Raw genomic sequence first — 14,810 nt, 5'->3', positions numbered from 1 at the left:
CAGAGCACCACCAAGTGGCCAAACAGGCTTTGTGTCTTTCAAGTGGAGTAAAGCAGACAATTTATGCCCCATCAGTTTGGTCACAGAAAAAGTTGAACAAAATCTAACCCAAAATAAAAACTCTTCATTTTGAAAACCATACCAAATAAATAAATAAATAAATAATAATAATAATAATGATAATTGTAATAGAGCAGAGTTGAAGGACACAAAATGACCACAAAGTGATGCAAAAAGATGACGAAGGGACTAAAAATGACAATAAAGACACGAAAAACGACCAAAGAGTTGCAGAACGAACACAGAGAGATGCGAAACGAGTATAAAGACAACAAAACTGACCAAAAATGTAAAACAAAAATTACCAAAGAGACCAAAAATGACCATAAAGAGACACAAAACAACCACATGGAGACACACAAAACGACAATAAGGACGTCTCTTTCATTCTAGGGGTCCTGTAGAGGAGGAGGTGGCGGCCTTTTACCTGTTCATGTGTAAAACACCTTTGAGTGGCCTTGCTGTTGGAAGGTGCTCCTCTCGGGTAAGTGGTTTGTTGTCATAGCAACGACTGGGCGAACATAAAGAGGTTATGTAACTATCTTCTCTATTCATCTGAAAATGTTTTAAATATTTTTAAGCAAATGCGAGGCCCGCTGGTCTTCATTAAGAGTTAAAAAGCTTTTAATGACTGATTTTAGAGAAAACTATTTCTTTGGGGAATTGAGTTCTTATTTTTACGAATCAGCCAAAACACTCCCAAACTAGTCTGGTATTTACAAGCTGTAAATTCAAACCGTTAATTTAGGAAGACGTTTAATAAAAACGACACGAATGATGTTTCAGTGAAGAAAAATGGAAAATTTTTAAAATCTTTTACTGCGACGCCATGACTTCTAATGTAATCTGAGTCCCGAACAAATGAGAGTGAGCGTTTTTGGGGGAACAAAATTCAGGAACAAGATGGCTGTCCTGGGACAAGAAAAGTATCTCTCTTCCTCCACTTAAACACTTCTTTTTAACGCGGTCGTTAAACCCACGTAAATAGTTTAACATCTCACAACTTTAAACACTTTGAAGGCATCGTTTTAGAGCAATGGAAAGCGCTTTTTGAGACGCAGTTGAAGCTCGCTCGATGTTTTCTCAAGGAAAGTTTTTCTTAACGGTCTTGCGAGGGTGAAAACTAACTACTTAGATTGGCTGTAAAGAGCAGGATAGCGTTAATTAAATACCTCTACTGTGACTTTTACATACAGTGTAAGGTTGTATGTAACTAGGTTGTTTAGCTAGTTATTTGACTAACTTTCCCAATCTGTCTGTTTTTGGTTTACAGGCGTTTAACAGTTGAGGATCTCCCAAGCGAAAATGCCTGAAACGCTTCGGCCGTTATAAACAGTTACCAGTGATTTTTTTGTGGAAAACAGTTAACTTTTCCAGATGCTCCACATCAGATAAAAGAAAAATATAGCTAACTGGAACCATGAGTTCATCCCGAGTCAGACCCCAGCAGCTGCCGCAGAGCCAAACTGGCAGGTTGACGCACAGACTCGACTCCAGCGAGGGGATAGAGATGGAAAACATCCAGCATCAAGACCTGGGTCTCGGAGGGGTTATAGGCACCCCGTCCCCTCCGTCGAGACAAGCATGGAGCCGGGATAACCCGGGTTTTGAGCCCGAGGATGAGATTATGGAAGCCGACTGGCCTCCAGCGAGTCCCGGCAGGAGGTCGGTGTCCACCACCTCCAGCAGCAGCTGCAGCAGCGGCCTGGGCAGCTACACCGGCGGGGGAAGCAGCACCCACATCCCCCGAGGAGGACTCTACCCGACCCCGACTGTGGATCCCCAGCAGCAGGGAAGGCACGAGCACTCCAGCTGTATGAAACAGATTCTCCAAAAAATCAGAAGTTAGTCACTTCCTTTATGTTTTATAAATTTTGTTGTCACGTTGACTTCCAGAAAATAGTTAATTAATTCTCTACAGATCAGTAACAATCGCGATAATGTCTATATAAAATGAAATTCAACGTTGTGTAAAGTTTCTTATCAAAGTCTTTTCACTGCACAGTATGCCACCAGGTTTGTATTTATTTTTGTTACTGATTAAAAGTTGTTGTTTTTTCACCTACAGAAGACAGCTACAGAAGTGCAATACTAAATACTATTACTACTAATACTACTACTGATAATAATAATCTTTTCAAAATCCAGGTTACATAGTGCTTCATACGAGGCAGCAAATTAAAATCAGCAAATTATATAATCAACTATAACATCAAACTAGATGGAGAACTTACTGTATATGTAACAAGGACCTGAATAAAACATATTATATATATAAAATATATTAACAATGGTATCTGTGGTCTAATAGTTAAATATTTGGGAATCTCCAGTGTTGTCAGTGCACTTCTGCTCCTTTTAGCTCCATAATTGAGTCTAAAGCAGAACATATTTTACTTAGGTATTTGTCTAATTAAGTAGTCTCCCTATATTCTGCTTATGTGCTCTTGAAATGTTGTTTTTCCTCTGCAGTTCTCTGGGGCACAGAGCTGATGGAGGACAGTGACAGCAGTCGAGAAAGATACCTCAGGAACGTACTGAGGGAGATGCTCACATATATCGCATTCCTCATCACTATTTGTATCTGTAAGTTAACACTTGAATATTCCAGCATGATGACGTAAGATTTGTGCACAAAGTTTGGAAATCACTCATCTGTATTTAAGTAAAGGTGCCAGCTTCACTGTTGTCGAATCAGATTTCTGCCAGTGCATTTTTTAAAATCTAAAGTGATGTGACTGTTCAGGTCATAATTAATATGTCTAATATATTAACTGCAAAAAAGTATACTTTAAACAAATTTGGGACACTGCGTTAGGCCTTTTCTTTCTTCAGACACAGCTCCAACACCAGCTGATGTTCCAGCTTATTTATTTTTAAACATGTGGGTTATTCTGAACACATCATCCAGACGTCCCTTTCTCCTAATTGTTCATTAAAACATGCCGCTAAACAAATCAGATATGGGCAGAACAATTATTCCCAATTAGGACCTGTGGTATTAACGAGCCTTATATAGAGAACGGTAAGACTGTAATAGGAACATGACCACAATACATACATCATGTTTGGTGACATATCCATAAAGAAATTGCTTGTGCCTGGGAGGTCAGTCCTGCATGGAGCGGAATTGCCGATTGATCCAAGTGACTCACAGAAAGCTCTTTAAAATGTGGCACCAAATATGCCTGGGCACTTTTCCTGTTGTTGAAATGTTCTTTTCCAAACTCTCAGTGCACGCTTAATGGTTTTGGCAGCTGAACATCTCATCTCCTATGCTTGTCAGGAGGCTTAAACTCCAACAACAGCACAAATTTGAGAACCACATTCTGGATTGGCAAAAGGAATTCAAATGTGTGTGATGAGAAAACTAATGGTAAAGTTTCTCTACTCTTGTTTCTCTTCTGCAATGAAAAATGCCAAAGTGTGGTTTAGGGTGGGTCAGGAAATGATTTCTTGGCAGACTGGATTAAGGCATATTCCGCCAGACATAGCTTGACTATTAAAAGCAGTTTCCAGAGCTACTCCCTGGTGAATACTGTATAATACAGGAATTATTAATGCGTAGGTGAGACTAAATTAAATTGAATCTCATTTTGAGTTTATTTTTTGTGTTTGTCAAGTCTTTGCACAGTCATGGTGGGTGTGAACAGCACGTTTATGTACAGCATACACAAAGCATTAGGGCAGTGGCAATTCTCCTGTTTTAATCTGCATCTTGTGGCTGTTGTTGTTGTAGCTGGTGCTAACAGGAATATTACATTCTACATACTTTTACTCATGGTTATGTTATACTGTGATTTGCTCTGCAGTGACCTATGGAATGGTGAGTGCCAATATGTACTACTATACTAGAGTCATGTCTCAGCTTTTCCTGGATACACCACTGTCTACTGGGGACCCTTCCACTTTTAGGCATCTCTCAACAATGGAGGATTTCTGGAAGGTAAAATTAAACACTCATCTCTGTTTTAGGTGAAATCTTTTGTCTGCTAACTAAAATGTAGTTTTATTGTAGCCCTAATTTTTAATTACTGGCTCTGAAGGTCATATGTACAGTGTATATTTAAAGGAATAGTTTGCCATTTGGGGAAATTTGGTTATTTGGTGTCTTTCTTAGCATAAAGACTGGAAACAGGGAAACAGTTTGCCTAGCTATTTGGCAAGTTAAAAAAAATCCGTGGACAGTGACCTAATTAGTGAGCTTAAGAGGTGCTGGTAGGTGGATTTTTCTTACCTTTAGACAGAACAAGACTGGTTTAGCTGTGTCCTCCTGTTTTTGTTTTATGCCACACTAAACGTTTCAGGAAACGCAGTTCACTATTGCAGTTTCCGAGGTCCAACTACATAGTAAGCGCCACAGCTATAACGCAAACTGAAGATAAATCAATGCAGACAGCCATTAGTAAGTCAAAATAGTAGAAATATTGCACAAACACTGAGAAAAATCATTAAGTGCACTATCTATAGCTCCTAAATACATCATTTATAGCAAGATAATAGCAGCATTATTGTAATACATAAAAAATTACAAAAAACTGTGATTTATTAGGAGCTAAGGTATCCACCATATATATTTTCTTCTTAATTTTTAGTAATAAACCTAATTTGAAGAAAAGATGATGCCAGACATTTTGGAGAAATCCCTTTTTGGGTGGCAAACAAAGACCTAATTTAAAGTCAACATAAGTCTGGTCTCCCCTGTGCCCAAATCTTGACTATCCTAAACTTGTAGTTCACAGAGGGGCCTTTCCTCAATGGCATGTACTGGGAGGTGTGGTACAACAACAAAAGCCTGCCAGAGAATCAGAGTCTCATCTACTACGAGAACCTCCTCCTTGGAGTGCCACGCCTCCGACAGGTCAAAGTCCGCAATGACTCCTGCTACATCCACGAAGATCTGAGAGATGAGGTTCAGGACTGCTACAACATGTACACTCCTGCCAATGAGGACACTACCTCCTTCGGCCCCAAGAATGGAACTGCGTAAGTCCATTGAATTTAACAGTGTTAGATTTAGAAATCAGTGTAAATTGAAAAATGACCAGTGTAAACAAAACACATTTTCTTACTTCTCAGTTAAGTTAAAAAACAACCGTTATAGTATCAGTTTCAAAGAAGGCTAGAGCTGTATAATACTGTATGTATGACACTAACAAATGTCTATATCCTAATTTCTTTCCTCTTGGTGTCTGTCAGGTGGGTATATACAACAGAGAGTGAGATGAATGGTAGTAGTTATTGGGGTCAAGTATCAAAATACGGAGGTGGAGGATACTACCAAGATCTGTCTCGTACGAAAGAGGAGTCAGCAATCCAGCTGCAGTTTCTCAAAGACCACCTGTGGCTGGACAGGGGCACCAGAGCGGTCTTTTTGGACTTTTCTGTCTACAATGGAAACATCAACCTCTTCTGCATCGCTAGGTGAGAATCATCAGTCACAGTACATCTATTTAAGTCAAGTCAAGTCAATTTCCGATTTTGTTTCTATAATTTAATGTCACAAATCACAATTTTGCCCCAAGAGGCTTTATAATCTGTACAGCATATGACACCCTATATCCTTCTACCCTTAATTTAGAGGAAAAGGAAAAGGTCCCTTAAAAATCCCTTCAATGGGGAAAATATAATTACAATGTAATCTAGGGCTGTGAATTATGATTATTTCTAGATTTCAGATTTATTGACTTGAGACCATGATTACATGGTATGGAATAGAGCAATGGCAACCAATAGAAACAATTATTACAACAACAGAGGCAAAACATTCTTCAAAAAGGCAACAAATTTACATCTAACTTTTGGTTGATCCAACAATAATATCAAAACTGGAGAAGGCAAAATTTTCTGAAGAACATTTAACTGTGCTTGGTGCCGAGAACACGCAATAGAAACATTTGAAATAGTTGAAAAGCTGAAAGTTTCACTGCAACCAATAGTCATTATCACTTATTCTGTGATTAATATAATAATCATTAAGTCCATACAATTCAGAAAATGCCTAGCACAATTTTTCCAGAGCCTTAGGTGACATGTTAAGTTTGCCTGTTTTGCCCTGCAAACAGTCCAAAAACCAAAAGTATTCAGTATACAATCATATAAAACAGAGAAAGGCAGCAAAAAGCATACTGGAAGCAGTGATGGTTTGGCATTTTTACTTGACAAATGACTTAAATGATTAATCAACTGTCAAAACATGTCAAGCAAATGTCTGTTTTCTGTCCATCAGCAAATGAATTTATAGCGTAATACTTTGCCTGATAAAATTGCCTTACATGTTGGTAAAACACTCAGCATAAACACAGAATATGATAAAACATTAATTTCCTTCCATTGCAAAAATGCTATTATTGAGCATTGTAAATGCTTAAGATAAAAAAATCATAAAAAGGGAAAAATGAATCTTCCTTGCTTATTATTACCAGATTCCTGATTTACATAAAGCACTTGTACTTTATTTTGATTTGTCTCTGCATAACAGTGCCACATTGTAACTACCATTGTATGAATACTGATACTTAACATAATCTGATGCTTATATCAGGTTGTTGGCTGAGTTCCCTGCTACTGGCGGGGTGGTGACCTCCTGGCAGTTCCAAACAGTGCGCCTGATGCGATATGTGTCCAGCTGGGACTACTTTGTTGGTGTGTGTGAGGTGGCATTCTGCCTATTCATCTTGTACTACCTGGTGGAGGAGGTGCTGGAGATCCGCATCCACCGCCTCCATTACTTCAAGAGCCTGTGGAACTGTATGGATGTTCTTATTTTGGTGGTGCGTACCAAGGTCGTATGTGGGGTTATTAAAGTACTGTAATAGTCCCTTTAATACTCATTCACTGACTTTGTTGTTTGTTTTTCCTGCTCCTTTTTTTCAGTTGAGTGTTGTTGCTATTATCATGAACATAACCAGAACAGCCATGGTTGGCAATCTTCTCAAAGGCCTGTTGGAGAACCACACTGCTCACCCCACCTTTGAGCCTTTGGCCAATCTGCAGGTCCAGTTCAATAACGTGGCTGCACTCATCGTCTTTTGTTCCTGGGTCAAGGTATAAATCTCTTCCCTTCGATTCATAACCACTCCAAAACTACCATTGTGGAAACATAAGAACCCAGCGACTGTAGACTGATAACAGTTTATTTTCACATTCTCCCAGCTTTTTAAGTTCATCAACTTCAATAAGACCATGAGTCAGCTGTCAAGCACTATGTCGCGCTGTGCCAAGGACCTTGTGGGTTTTGCCATCATGTTCTTCATCATCTTCCTGGCATATGCTCAGCTGGCCTACTTGGTGTTTGGAACCCAAGTCGACGATTTCAGCACTTTCCAAGCCAGCATGTAAGAATGTCAATAGTATTGCCCCCAAAATGTACTAATACTTCCGGACAGTTGATGTTTCCCAATGCTTAAAAATGTTGAAATGCTTTGCTGTTTGTGTAGTTTTACTCAGTTCCGTATCATTCTGGGAGACTTTGAGTTCTCCGAGATCGAGGAGGCGAACCCAGTGCTGGGACCTATCTACTTCACCACCTTTGTCTTCTTTATTTTCTTCATTCTCATGGTGAGCAGGGGAGTCGCCTGTTGTGTTGAAGTAGTAAGTTTGCACGTGTTGTTAACATATGCCCCCGAATATAACGAGGATACATTGTCTCTTCCTTTCTATATAGAACATGTTCCTGGCCATTATCAATGACACATACTCTGAGGTGAAGGCCGACATGTCCCAGCAGAGGTCTGAGATGGAGATGACTGACCTCATTAAGAAGGTATTGAACTACACGTATCATTTATTTTGGCTAGGCAGATCAACACTAGTCATCATGCCAATAATGACAAAAAAGACTAAGGGATCACCGAGTACACCTGAAAGTGCTATTTATAATATAGCAATTTTTTTGGTCTGGTTGTATCTGCTAATTAGGAAATGTCAGGGTTTCCCCCAGGAAATTGTTGGTGGAGTGGTAAGATGTTTACTCTGAAGCTTGATATATTTCATAAATGTGAAATAATCTTCTGACAATAACAATTAAGGCACCTTTAGACTGTGCGATTTTAGGCTGTCTGAGATGCAAGTTGACATTTGTGAGAGAAACGTTGTCAATCCAAAAATGTAGTCCTAGATTGCACTGAGACGCGTCCACCGACGGCCAATTAAGAGTTTTTGCCACCCTAAGACAGCCTTCAGCCAAATTCAGACAGTGTCACAAATTTAGGACTTCATCTTGGACAATGGGAGCAGGTGATCTCTGATACTGGGTATGTCTTAATTTACTTTGGCAGAAATGTATCACTTTAAATTGTAAAAAAAAAACACAAAAACAAAACGTCTAATGCATATGGATCTTAAATGGATACTGTACTTGGTCTAAAATTTCAATTTCAAAGTCTTTCATGGTGAAGGTGATTCAGAGAAGTACTTTATAATTCAACTGTAAAACCAAGATATCAGGCCTCGCTGCAGAGAGTCCAAGTCTCTATTTAATTGCATATTGGTGCGGGAGAAAGGAAGCAAAAAAGCCCTTTATCTAAATTGCTAACCAGAAATTATTGCTCAAAATGGGAGCATGGAATGTCAAACTGCTTTGTATCTTTTTTAGGAGATGAAATTTTTGTCTTGAAAAAGAGTCCTCAAATCGCTTAACTCCTGCCTGAACCCCAACTGGAACACAGGGCCTAGATGAGAAACCATAAATAGGGTATTGGCTGTAGTGGGCGGTCCCAGTGGAATTTCTCAAGCTTATTTGCTGTGAGATAGATGGCAGACCACATTGATTAGAAGAGTTCAAGGAATCCAGTCAGATTTATGAACATTTGAAGTATTAAAGTACAGATAATCCTTGTCTGTGCCATCGAACACATGAAGTGCCAAGATTATGCCGGTTGACTTGTTTTGGTAAATACAAAAGTGATTTTAAGTATTCCTCAACCCCCCCCTCTTATAGGGTTGTAACAAGGCTCTGATGAAGTTGAGACTGAAGAAGACGGCCGTAGACGACATCTCCGTCAGTTTGCGTCAGGCTGGGGGCAAACTGAACTTTGATGAACTGCGTCAGGATCTTAAAAGGTGACCAAAACCTCAAATTATGCTAAAAGCTATTCATTATCATATAATCAATGCAGTGCTTGGGTTTTATCTTGTTGTCTGATGCCACCTGTCCTGAGTGTGTTTTGATTCTTTCTTTGCTCAGAAAGGGCCACACGGATGCAGAGATCCAGGCCATCTTCGCCAAGTATGACCATGATGGCGATCAGGAGCTGACAGAGCATGAACACCAGCAAATGAGAGACGACCTGGAGAAAGAGAGAGTGAGTGATGATGCTAACATTTTGTCCCCTGGTTTCGGTGACTGAATAATAATCAGAAACACAAGGAAAAACAAAGCACATCCTGTGGTAGCATACTCAGCCTCAGCACCTGCAGATGCTCAGTGTGTTTCTGCTCGTATGCTAGGAGGACTTGGATCTGGAACGCAATTCGCTGACTAGACCCAGCAGCGGGCGGAGCTTCCCTCGTACCCAGGACGACTCGGAGGAGGACGATGATGAGGACAGCGGCCACAGCTCTCGTCGCCGTGGCAGCAGCTCGGGTGGTGTCTCCTATGAGGAGTTTCAAGTGTAGGGAGCTTTAGTTTGTATTATGCTGTAACTTACATGCAGGTCAATCAGTGAATGAAAGTTGAATGACTAAATAAGACCTTCCTTCTGACCGAAATCAAGTTGATGTCAATTCATGTAGGCCATGGGAAAATTCCCTTCACATTTTCACATAGCTCAGGGTGGCTTCCTCAAAATTGCTTGTTTGTCTGACCAACTGTCCAACACCAAAAGGTATTCAAATTTATTATCATAAAAAAGAAAAATCAAAAATAACAAATATTCAGATTTGAGTAGTGATTTTTGGCATTATCACTTGACAGAATTACTTCAACGATTAATCACTTAGTAAAATTGCTGATTTATTTTCTGTCATGCAGATGCTGGTCTGTAATTTTTATATGAAACAGAAGTTAAACATCTCTGTTTGCTTTTGAAGTATAGCCCTACTGATACTAGATTTTTAAGGCAGATATCAATATTGATATTTGAGTTTAAAAAAATCTGATAATACATACTATATTACTAGATATTCTTTTTTTTTACATAAACATTCTTGAAATGGAGCCCTTAAATTTGCTTATTAAAGAGTTGTTACCAGTATACGTTCCGAGCAGGACATTTTACATTTGAGAAATATAAACATGCAAGTGCTTTCTGGTGGTAAAACTATGTAATGGAAATATTGTCTCTAAATTACCTCAGAAGTATTGTATCTGCAGTTTCTTGTTGCTTATCAACCGACATATACATCAAGACCAATAAATCTTTCATCAGCTTAAATCGTCAAATAATATTGGCAGGCTGAGTCATCAATCGGGCCTTATTTTGAGGTTCCCCCTCAGTCGGAAATATCGCCGACCCTTTTTTCAGTTTTGAGTTTTTCGAATAGTAATATGAATGATTATGACTGTAGTAGTAAGCCACATTTGATATAAGAAGTAATGGCTTCCTGTTTTTCAGGTTGGTGAGACGTGTGGACCGGATGGAGCACTCTATCGGCAGCATCGTGTCCAAGATAGACGCCGTGATCGTGAAGCTGGAAGCCATGGAGAGAGCTAAACTTAAAAGGAGAGATGTGCTGGGCAGACTGTTGGACGGAGTCATGGAGGTGAGACACAGCGTTTGCACAATCAGTGCGCCTACATGCACTTCAAGCAACTATAATCAACATTTTATATTATCAATGGATCACAGGACTGAAAGGGGTTGGTTGTATTGATGAACCCACAGAGAAATATCAGGGGATGCTGCAGTTCCCATCAGTTCCACAGATCTTAACAGCATCTTTCAGCTCACTGTTTTTGTTTTCAGGCAACTTTACTGTTTCAGTTCACTCTCACTGCTCGCACAGCACCAAAAGGCAGACAAAGTTAGAGACTAGCTGATGAACATGGTGGAGCATTTAGTGCCCACAAAAGCAGATTTTTTTCTCAAGAGTTGGAAGAGAAAAAAAAACAGCTAAAAGGAGAGTGAATATTGGGTTTACATTCATCAGAAATACAACTCCAAATAAATGAATAATAATGGCATATTTGATGGATGTGTCAATACGCAATGAATTACAAGTTCGCCATATCAACTTAAAAGTTGATAGTATTTCAGTGTTGTGTTTATAGGTTGTTTCTGCTGTTCTCAAGAGGCCAAAGATCAGCTGTTGAAGGTTTAAGTAACTGGGTTACAGTTGGCTTTCTGCAATAATCCCTTTGTAGCTTTTTAGCCATTTTTTAGTCACACATTTTTTAAAGTCACACACACATATATATATATATATATATATATGCGTATGTGTACATTTACACTTACTTACACCCATTTGCACATGTACTGTACATATGTGCCTATATGTAAAAAACAATTTGAAGAAAATAAAATTAAGGCAAAAGAAAGTAGGAGGAAAAAGAAAAATGAACAGATTAAAAAAAAAACTAACAAAAGTATCACAAATCACAAATTTGCAAAGTCAGACTAAAACTGAAAATCACAAAACTCACTGCGATGTTGGCCCTCTGATACACACACACACACACACACACACACACACACACACACACACACACACAAAGATCAGGAGCCAGCATCTTAAATTATTAAGAAAATTAATATGAGAACCATAGACCTACAGTAATCAGGTCAACACAGTGCACGTTGTCAGATGTGTGCATGTAAACATTGCGTATAACTTAACCTGTGTCTGTCAGGATGAGCGTCTGGGTAGGGACACAGACGCCCACAGGGAGCAAATGGAGAGGCTGGTGAGGGAGGAACTGGAGCGCTGGGAGTCTGATGATATGGTCTCACAGGTCAGCCACCCGCAGCCAGCCACTCCTGTCGGCCCCCGGCCTCGTCCGTCCTCTTCCATGTCCATCGATGGCCTTGACACAAGCACAAACGGGGGTGGCCATGTGTGAAGTCTTGGCCCACTGAAGAATATTCCACTCTGGCAAGAAACTCTCTAATGGACATTTTCCGTTCGGCGGTACAAGTAGGACAGATGTGTGACAATTTTTGGAGAACGAAATAATTACAGAAGCTGTTTCAATTCCTTGACATATTACAAAGAAGGTGACAAAGTCAAACTTACCTCACCTCAGATATTTTAATGCACTGAAAGTGAGTGAGGTTCTCCAGAGAGACATCTAAAATAATTCTTTTTGATGAAATGAAACATCAAAATGGGTGAAAGAGGCCGAAGAATAATGAAGGATTTACGGTACAGTATTAAATCACAGTATTATAAACAGTATTGTATGTAATACACCAGCTGCAAACATACTCAGTTGCACTCAGAATACACAGCATATGATTTTAGTATTACATGAGAAGTACGCTCACCTGCTTCTGATCACTGTATCATTTAGCATTTCAGCAATACCAAAAGGCATTTCTTCGAATGTTAATTTTGCGGATTATTTTTTCATCATTTTAACATACAATAGGTACAAGTGTGGCACATTCTGTCATATATACTGATCTTCTCTACATCAATTAAGCTTCCAATTAAATAGCTTCCTATCATTTTATGATACATATTGTAACTTGAAACAAACTTCGATTTTGGAGTGCATCTAGTGTTCATGGGAAACCCATGCATTTACAATATTTTCTGTGCCTTACTTTTTTTTTACAATCTATTTCTTTTTTACAATCGATTTCGTTTTTAATCTGTTGTGCCAAATAAATTGTTATTAAAATTAAACAGGGTTGTGTTATTTGCTTTTCTTTCTCTGGTTTGGATTTTGATTCATTTTAAGCGACATGAAAACAACCATGAATGTGAAGCGAACACTAACAAGATCTGAAAAATTATCTTCCTTAACAATATACTCTTTATATTTGGGATTCTTGATAAATAATAATATTAAATAATTATACTGTACTTGACTGATTGGAAGATGTCAGAACTGCAGTAATGGTCTTACCTCGGTTTGCCTTATAGGAACCAGTACATCTAGAGACTCTGCAGCAGTTTATTTGCAGCAGTAGTTCCTACTGTGTTTATTCTGATACTAATTCAAAAGGTATTTATAGGTAGAAATGAAGCCTAGTAAAATAATAAATGTTTAAAATTTTGTCTGTAAAACCTTTTTTTTTCTTTTTCTTTTTTAAAAATAAATGTAAACAAAGTTCATTTTAGGCCCTAAGCTACCGAGCTGAGTTATGCAACAGTTTAAAAAAAAAATGTTATGAATTTATACCAGTAGAAAATTAAAGTATTCAGTCACACTTGATTTATGGGTCCATAATTTCCGGATACTTTTCTGGAAGGTTTCCTGAAAAGAAATATGTAATCTGGTAGTAATTTTTTGGAGAATACAGACAAAATTCTGTTGTTTCCATTACTGAATTTGCTGTGTGTAAAATTAGCTGTTGATTTCCTTGAAAGAAAAGCTTAATTTAAATCCAAGTAAATATTTATTCATTATTTATGTATTGCTGTAAACATTATCCTTCATATCCTGAATGTTGAATTGTACGCTTGCTTGTAGACAAATGTCACATTTGTGCATGTTCATTGACTAAAATACACTTGCAATTATACCTGTAAAATAAAGTGTTAGCAAGTATTCTTTTAAATATGTTCGACACTTAAAAACATATTAATCTCAACAGCATTACTGTAGGTCAACACCAAAAAAGTGTATTTAATGACTGCATTGAAAAAAAAAACACACAAGAAGACCAAGGTTACATAAAATGTTTATAGTTATATCAGAATATACAAATGTATGCATAGAAGTTCTTTTTGGATCAATAGAAAAAGTTAAAATACTTAATATCTACCTGATATAATTCTACAATATCTACAATTACAAATCAGTTTTAAGGTAAAATCAAGTAAGTTTCAATTCAGTGTAATTTGGAAATTGTTCAAATGCAGAATAAATCAACACTACTGAGTTAACACAAGTATTGAAAATTAGGCATAGCCTGATTTTAAAATAATACAACAAATGTAAATATTCATAAATAACCAGAGAAAAAAATTTAAATACTATAAACTTGTACCCTGTTTTAGTGCTTTTCACATCTTATCTTTAGAAAATTCTCTGCTCTCTTGGGCTCCAATAATGTGAAAAATACTGTTTAATTAGCTGCTGAAAACTTAAAATTGTGGAGGAACAAGGTTTTCACCAAAAATAATGTTTACATACAGGTATGTATTTTATCTATACCGATTATCCAAGTATATAAGTGCAAACCTAAGGCACACTTAAAGAAATAGTTTGACATTTTCAGACTTTCTTGCCGAGAATTAGATGCAAAGATCAGTTCTCTCTTATCTGAACATTAAAGCTGCTCTAATCATTATTTCTATATTAACAATGGATCCAATTGGATTACAAATTGAACATATAGCACTGGAGGAGTGGCAGAAACTACCAGCAGACTGGTGCAAGAAGCTTCTAGATGGCTACATGAAACGTTCAGAGGCTGCCATTGTTGCCAAAGGTTCTGCAATCAAATATTAGTGAAGGTTGCCAATAACTGTGTCTGGGGAACATTTTGTGTTTGTATTATTTCAGTATTATGTGAGTTTAGTTTTTTTATTTTATTAAAAATATTCTGGTTGTAAAAAATTGGTTGATGTGCATTTATTTCTGAAGATATTCTGAATGATGTACTTAAAATTCAGCGTGTCAATAATTTCAACCA

General features: G+C 37.9%; 1 protein-coding gene across 4 annotated transcripts; it reads left to right on the top strand.

Annotated features, from left to right (window-relative positions):
- The first annotated feature begins 894 nt into the window (after nucleotides 1–894).
- pkd2 (polycystic kidney disease 2) lies at nucleotides 895–12,851 on the top strand. Of its 4 annotated transcripts, none has more exons than XM_040147104.1 (16): nucleotides 895–986; nucleotides 1,334–1,904; nucleotides 2,533–2,646; nucleotides 3,873–4,006; nucleotides 4,796–5,046; nucleotides 5,260–5,484; nucleotides 6,605–6,833; nucleotides 6,937–7,107; nucleotides 7,216–7,397; nucleotides 7,500–7,620; nucleotides 7,727–7,825; nucleotides 9,002–9,123; nucleotides 9,248–9,365; nucleotides 9,511–9,674; nucleotides 10,617–10,764; nucleotides 11,855–12,851. In XM_040147104.1, exons 2-16 carry the CDS (start codon nucleotides 1,481–1,483, stop codon nucleotides 12,062–12,064), a joined length of 2,712 nt encoding a protein of 903 aa, XP_040003038.1. In that variant the 5' UTR covers nucleotides 895–986; nucleotides 1,334–1,480; the 3' UTR covers nucleotides 12,065–12,851. The 4 variants fall into 4 exon arrangements, with proteins under 4 accessions (XP_040003038.1, XP_040003040.1, XP_040003037.1 ...); XM_040147105.1 differs by having other exon boundaries at nucleotides 958–1,040; XM_040147106.1 differs by having other exon boundaries at nucleotides 927–1,904; nucleotides 9,514–9,674.
- The last annotated feature ends 1,959 nt before the right edge of the window (nucleotides 12,852–14,810 follow it).

The sequence above is a fragment of the Xiphias gladius genome, chromosome 15 (genome assembly GCF_016859285.1).
Source record: "Xiphias gladius isolate SHS-SW01 ecotype Sanya breed wild chromosome 15, ASM1685928v1, whole genome shotgun sequence".
In the NCBI taxonomy this organism is placed as follows: Eukaryota; Metazoa; Chordata; class Actinopteri; order Istiophoriformes; family Xiphiidae; genus Xiphias; species Xiphias gladius.
Note: the sequence above shows the minus strand (reverse complement) of the source record. Positions and strands in the feature narration are given on the sequence as shown.

Excerpts from the sequence above, each read along its gene's own strand:
- pkd2 (XM_040147104.1), top strand. The coding sequence starts at position 1,481 with ATGAGTTCATCCCGAGTCAGACCCCAGCAGCTGCCGCAGAGCCAAACT. Across the intron at positions 7,108-7,215 it reads TCTTTTGTTCCTGGGTCAAG|CTTTTTAAGTTCATCAACTT; the intron begins GTATAAATCTCT and ends ACATTCTCCCAG. Across the intron at positions 9,366-9,510 it reads ACGACCTGGAGAAAGAGAGA|GAGGACTTGGATCTGGAACG; the intron begins GTGAGTGATGAT and ends CTCGTATGCTAG.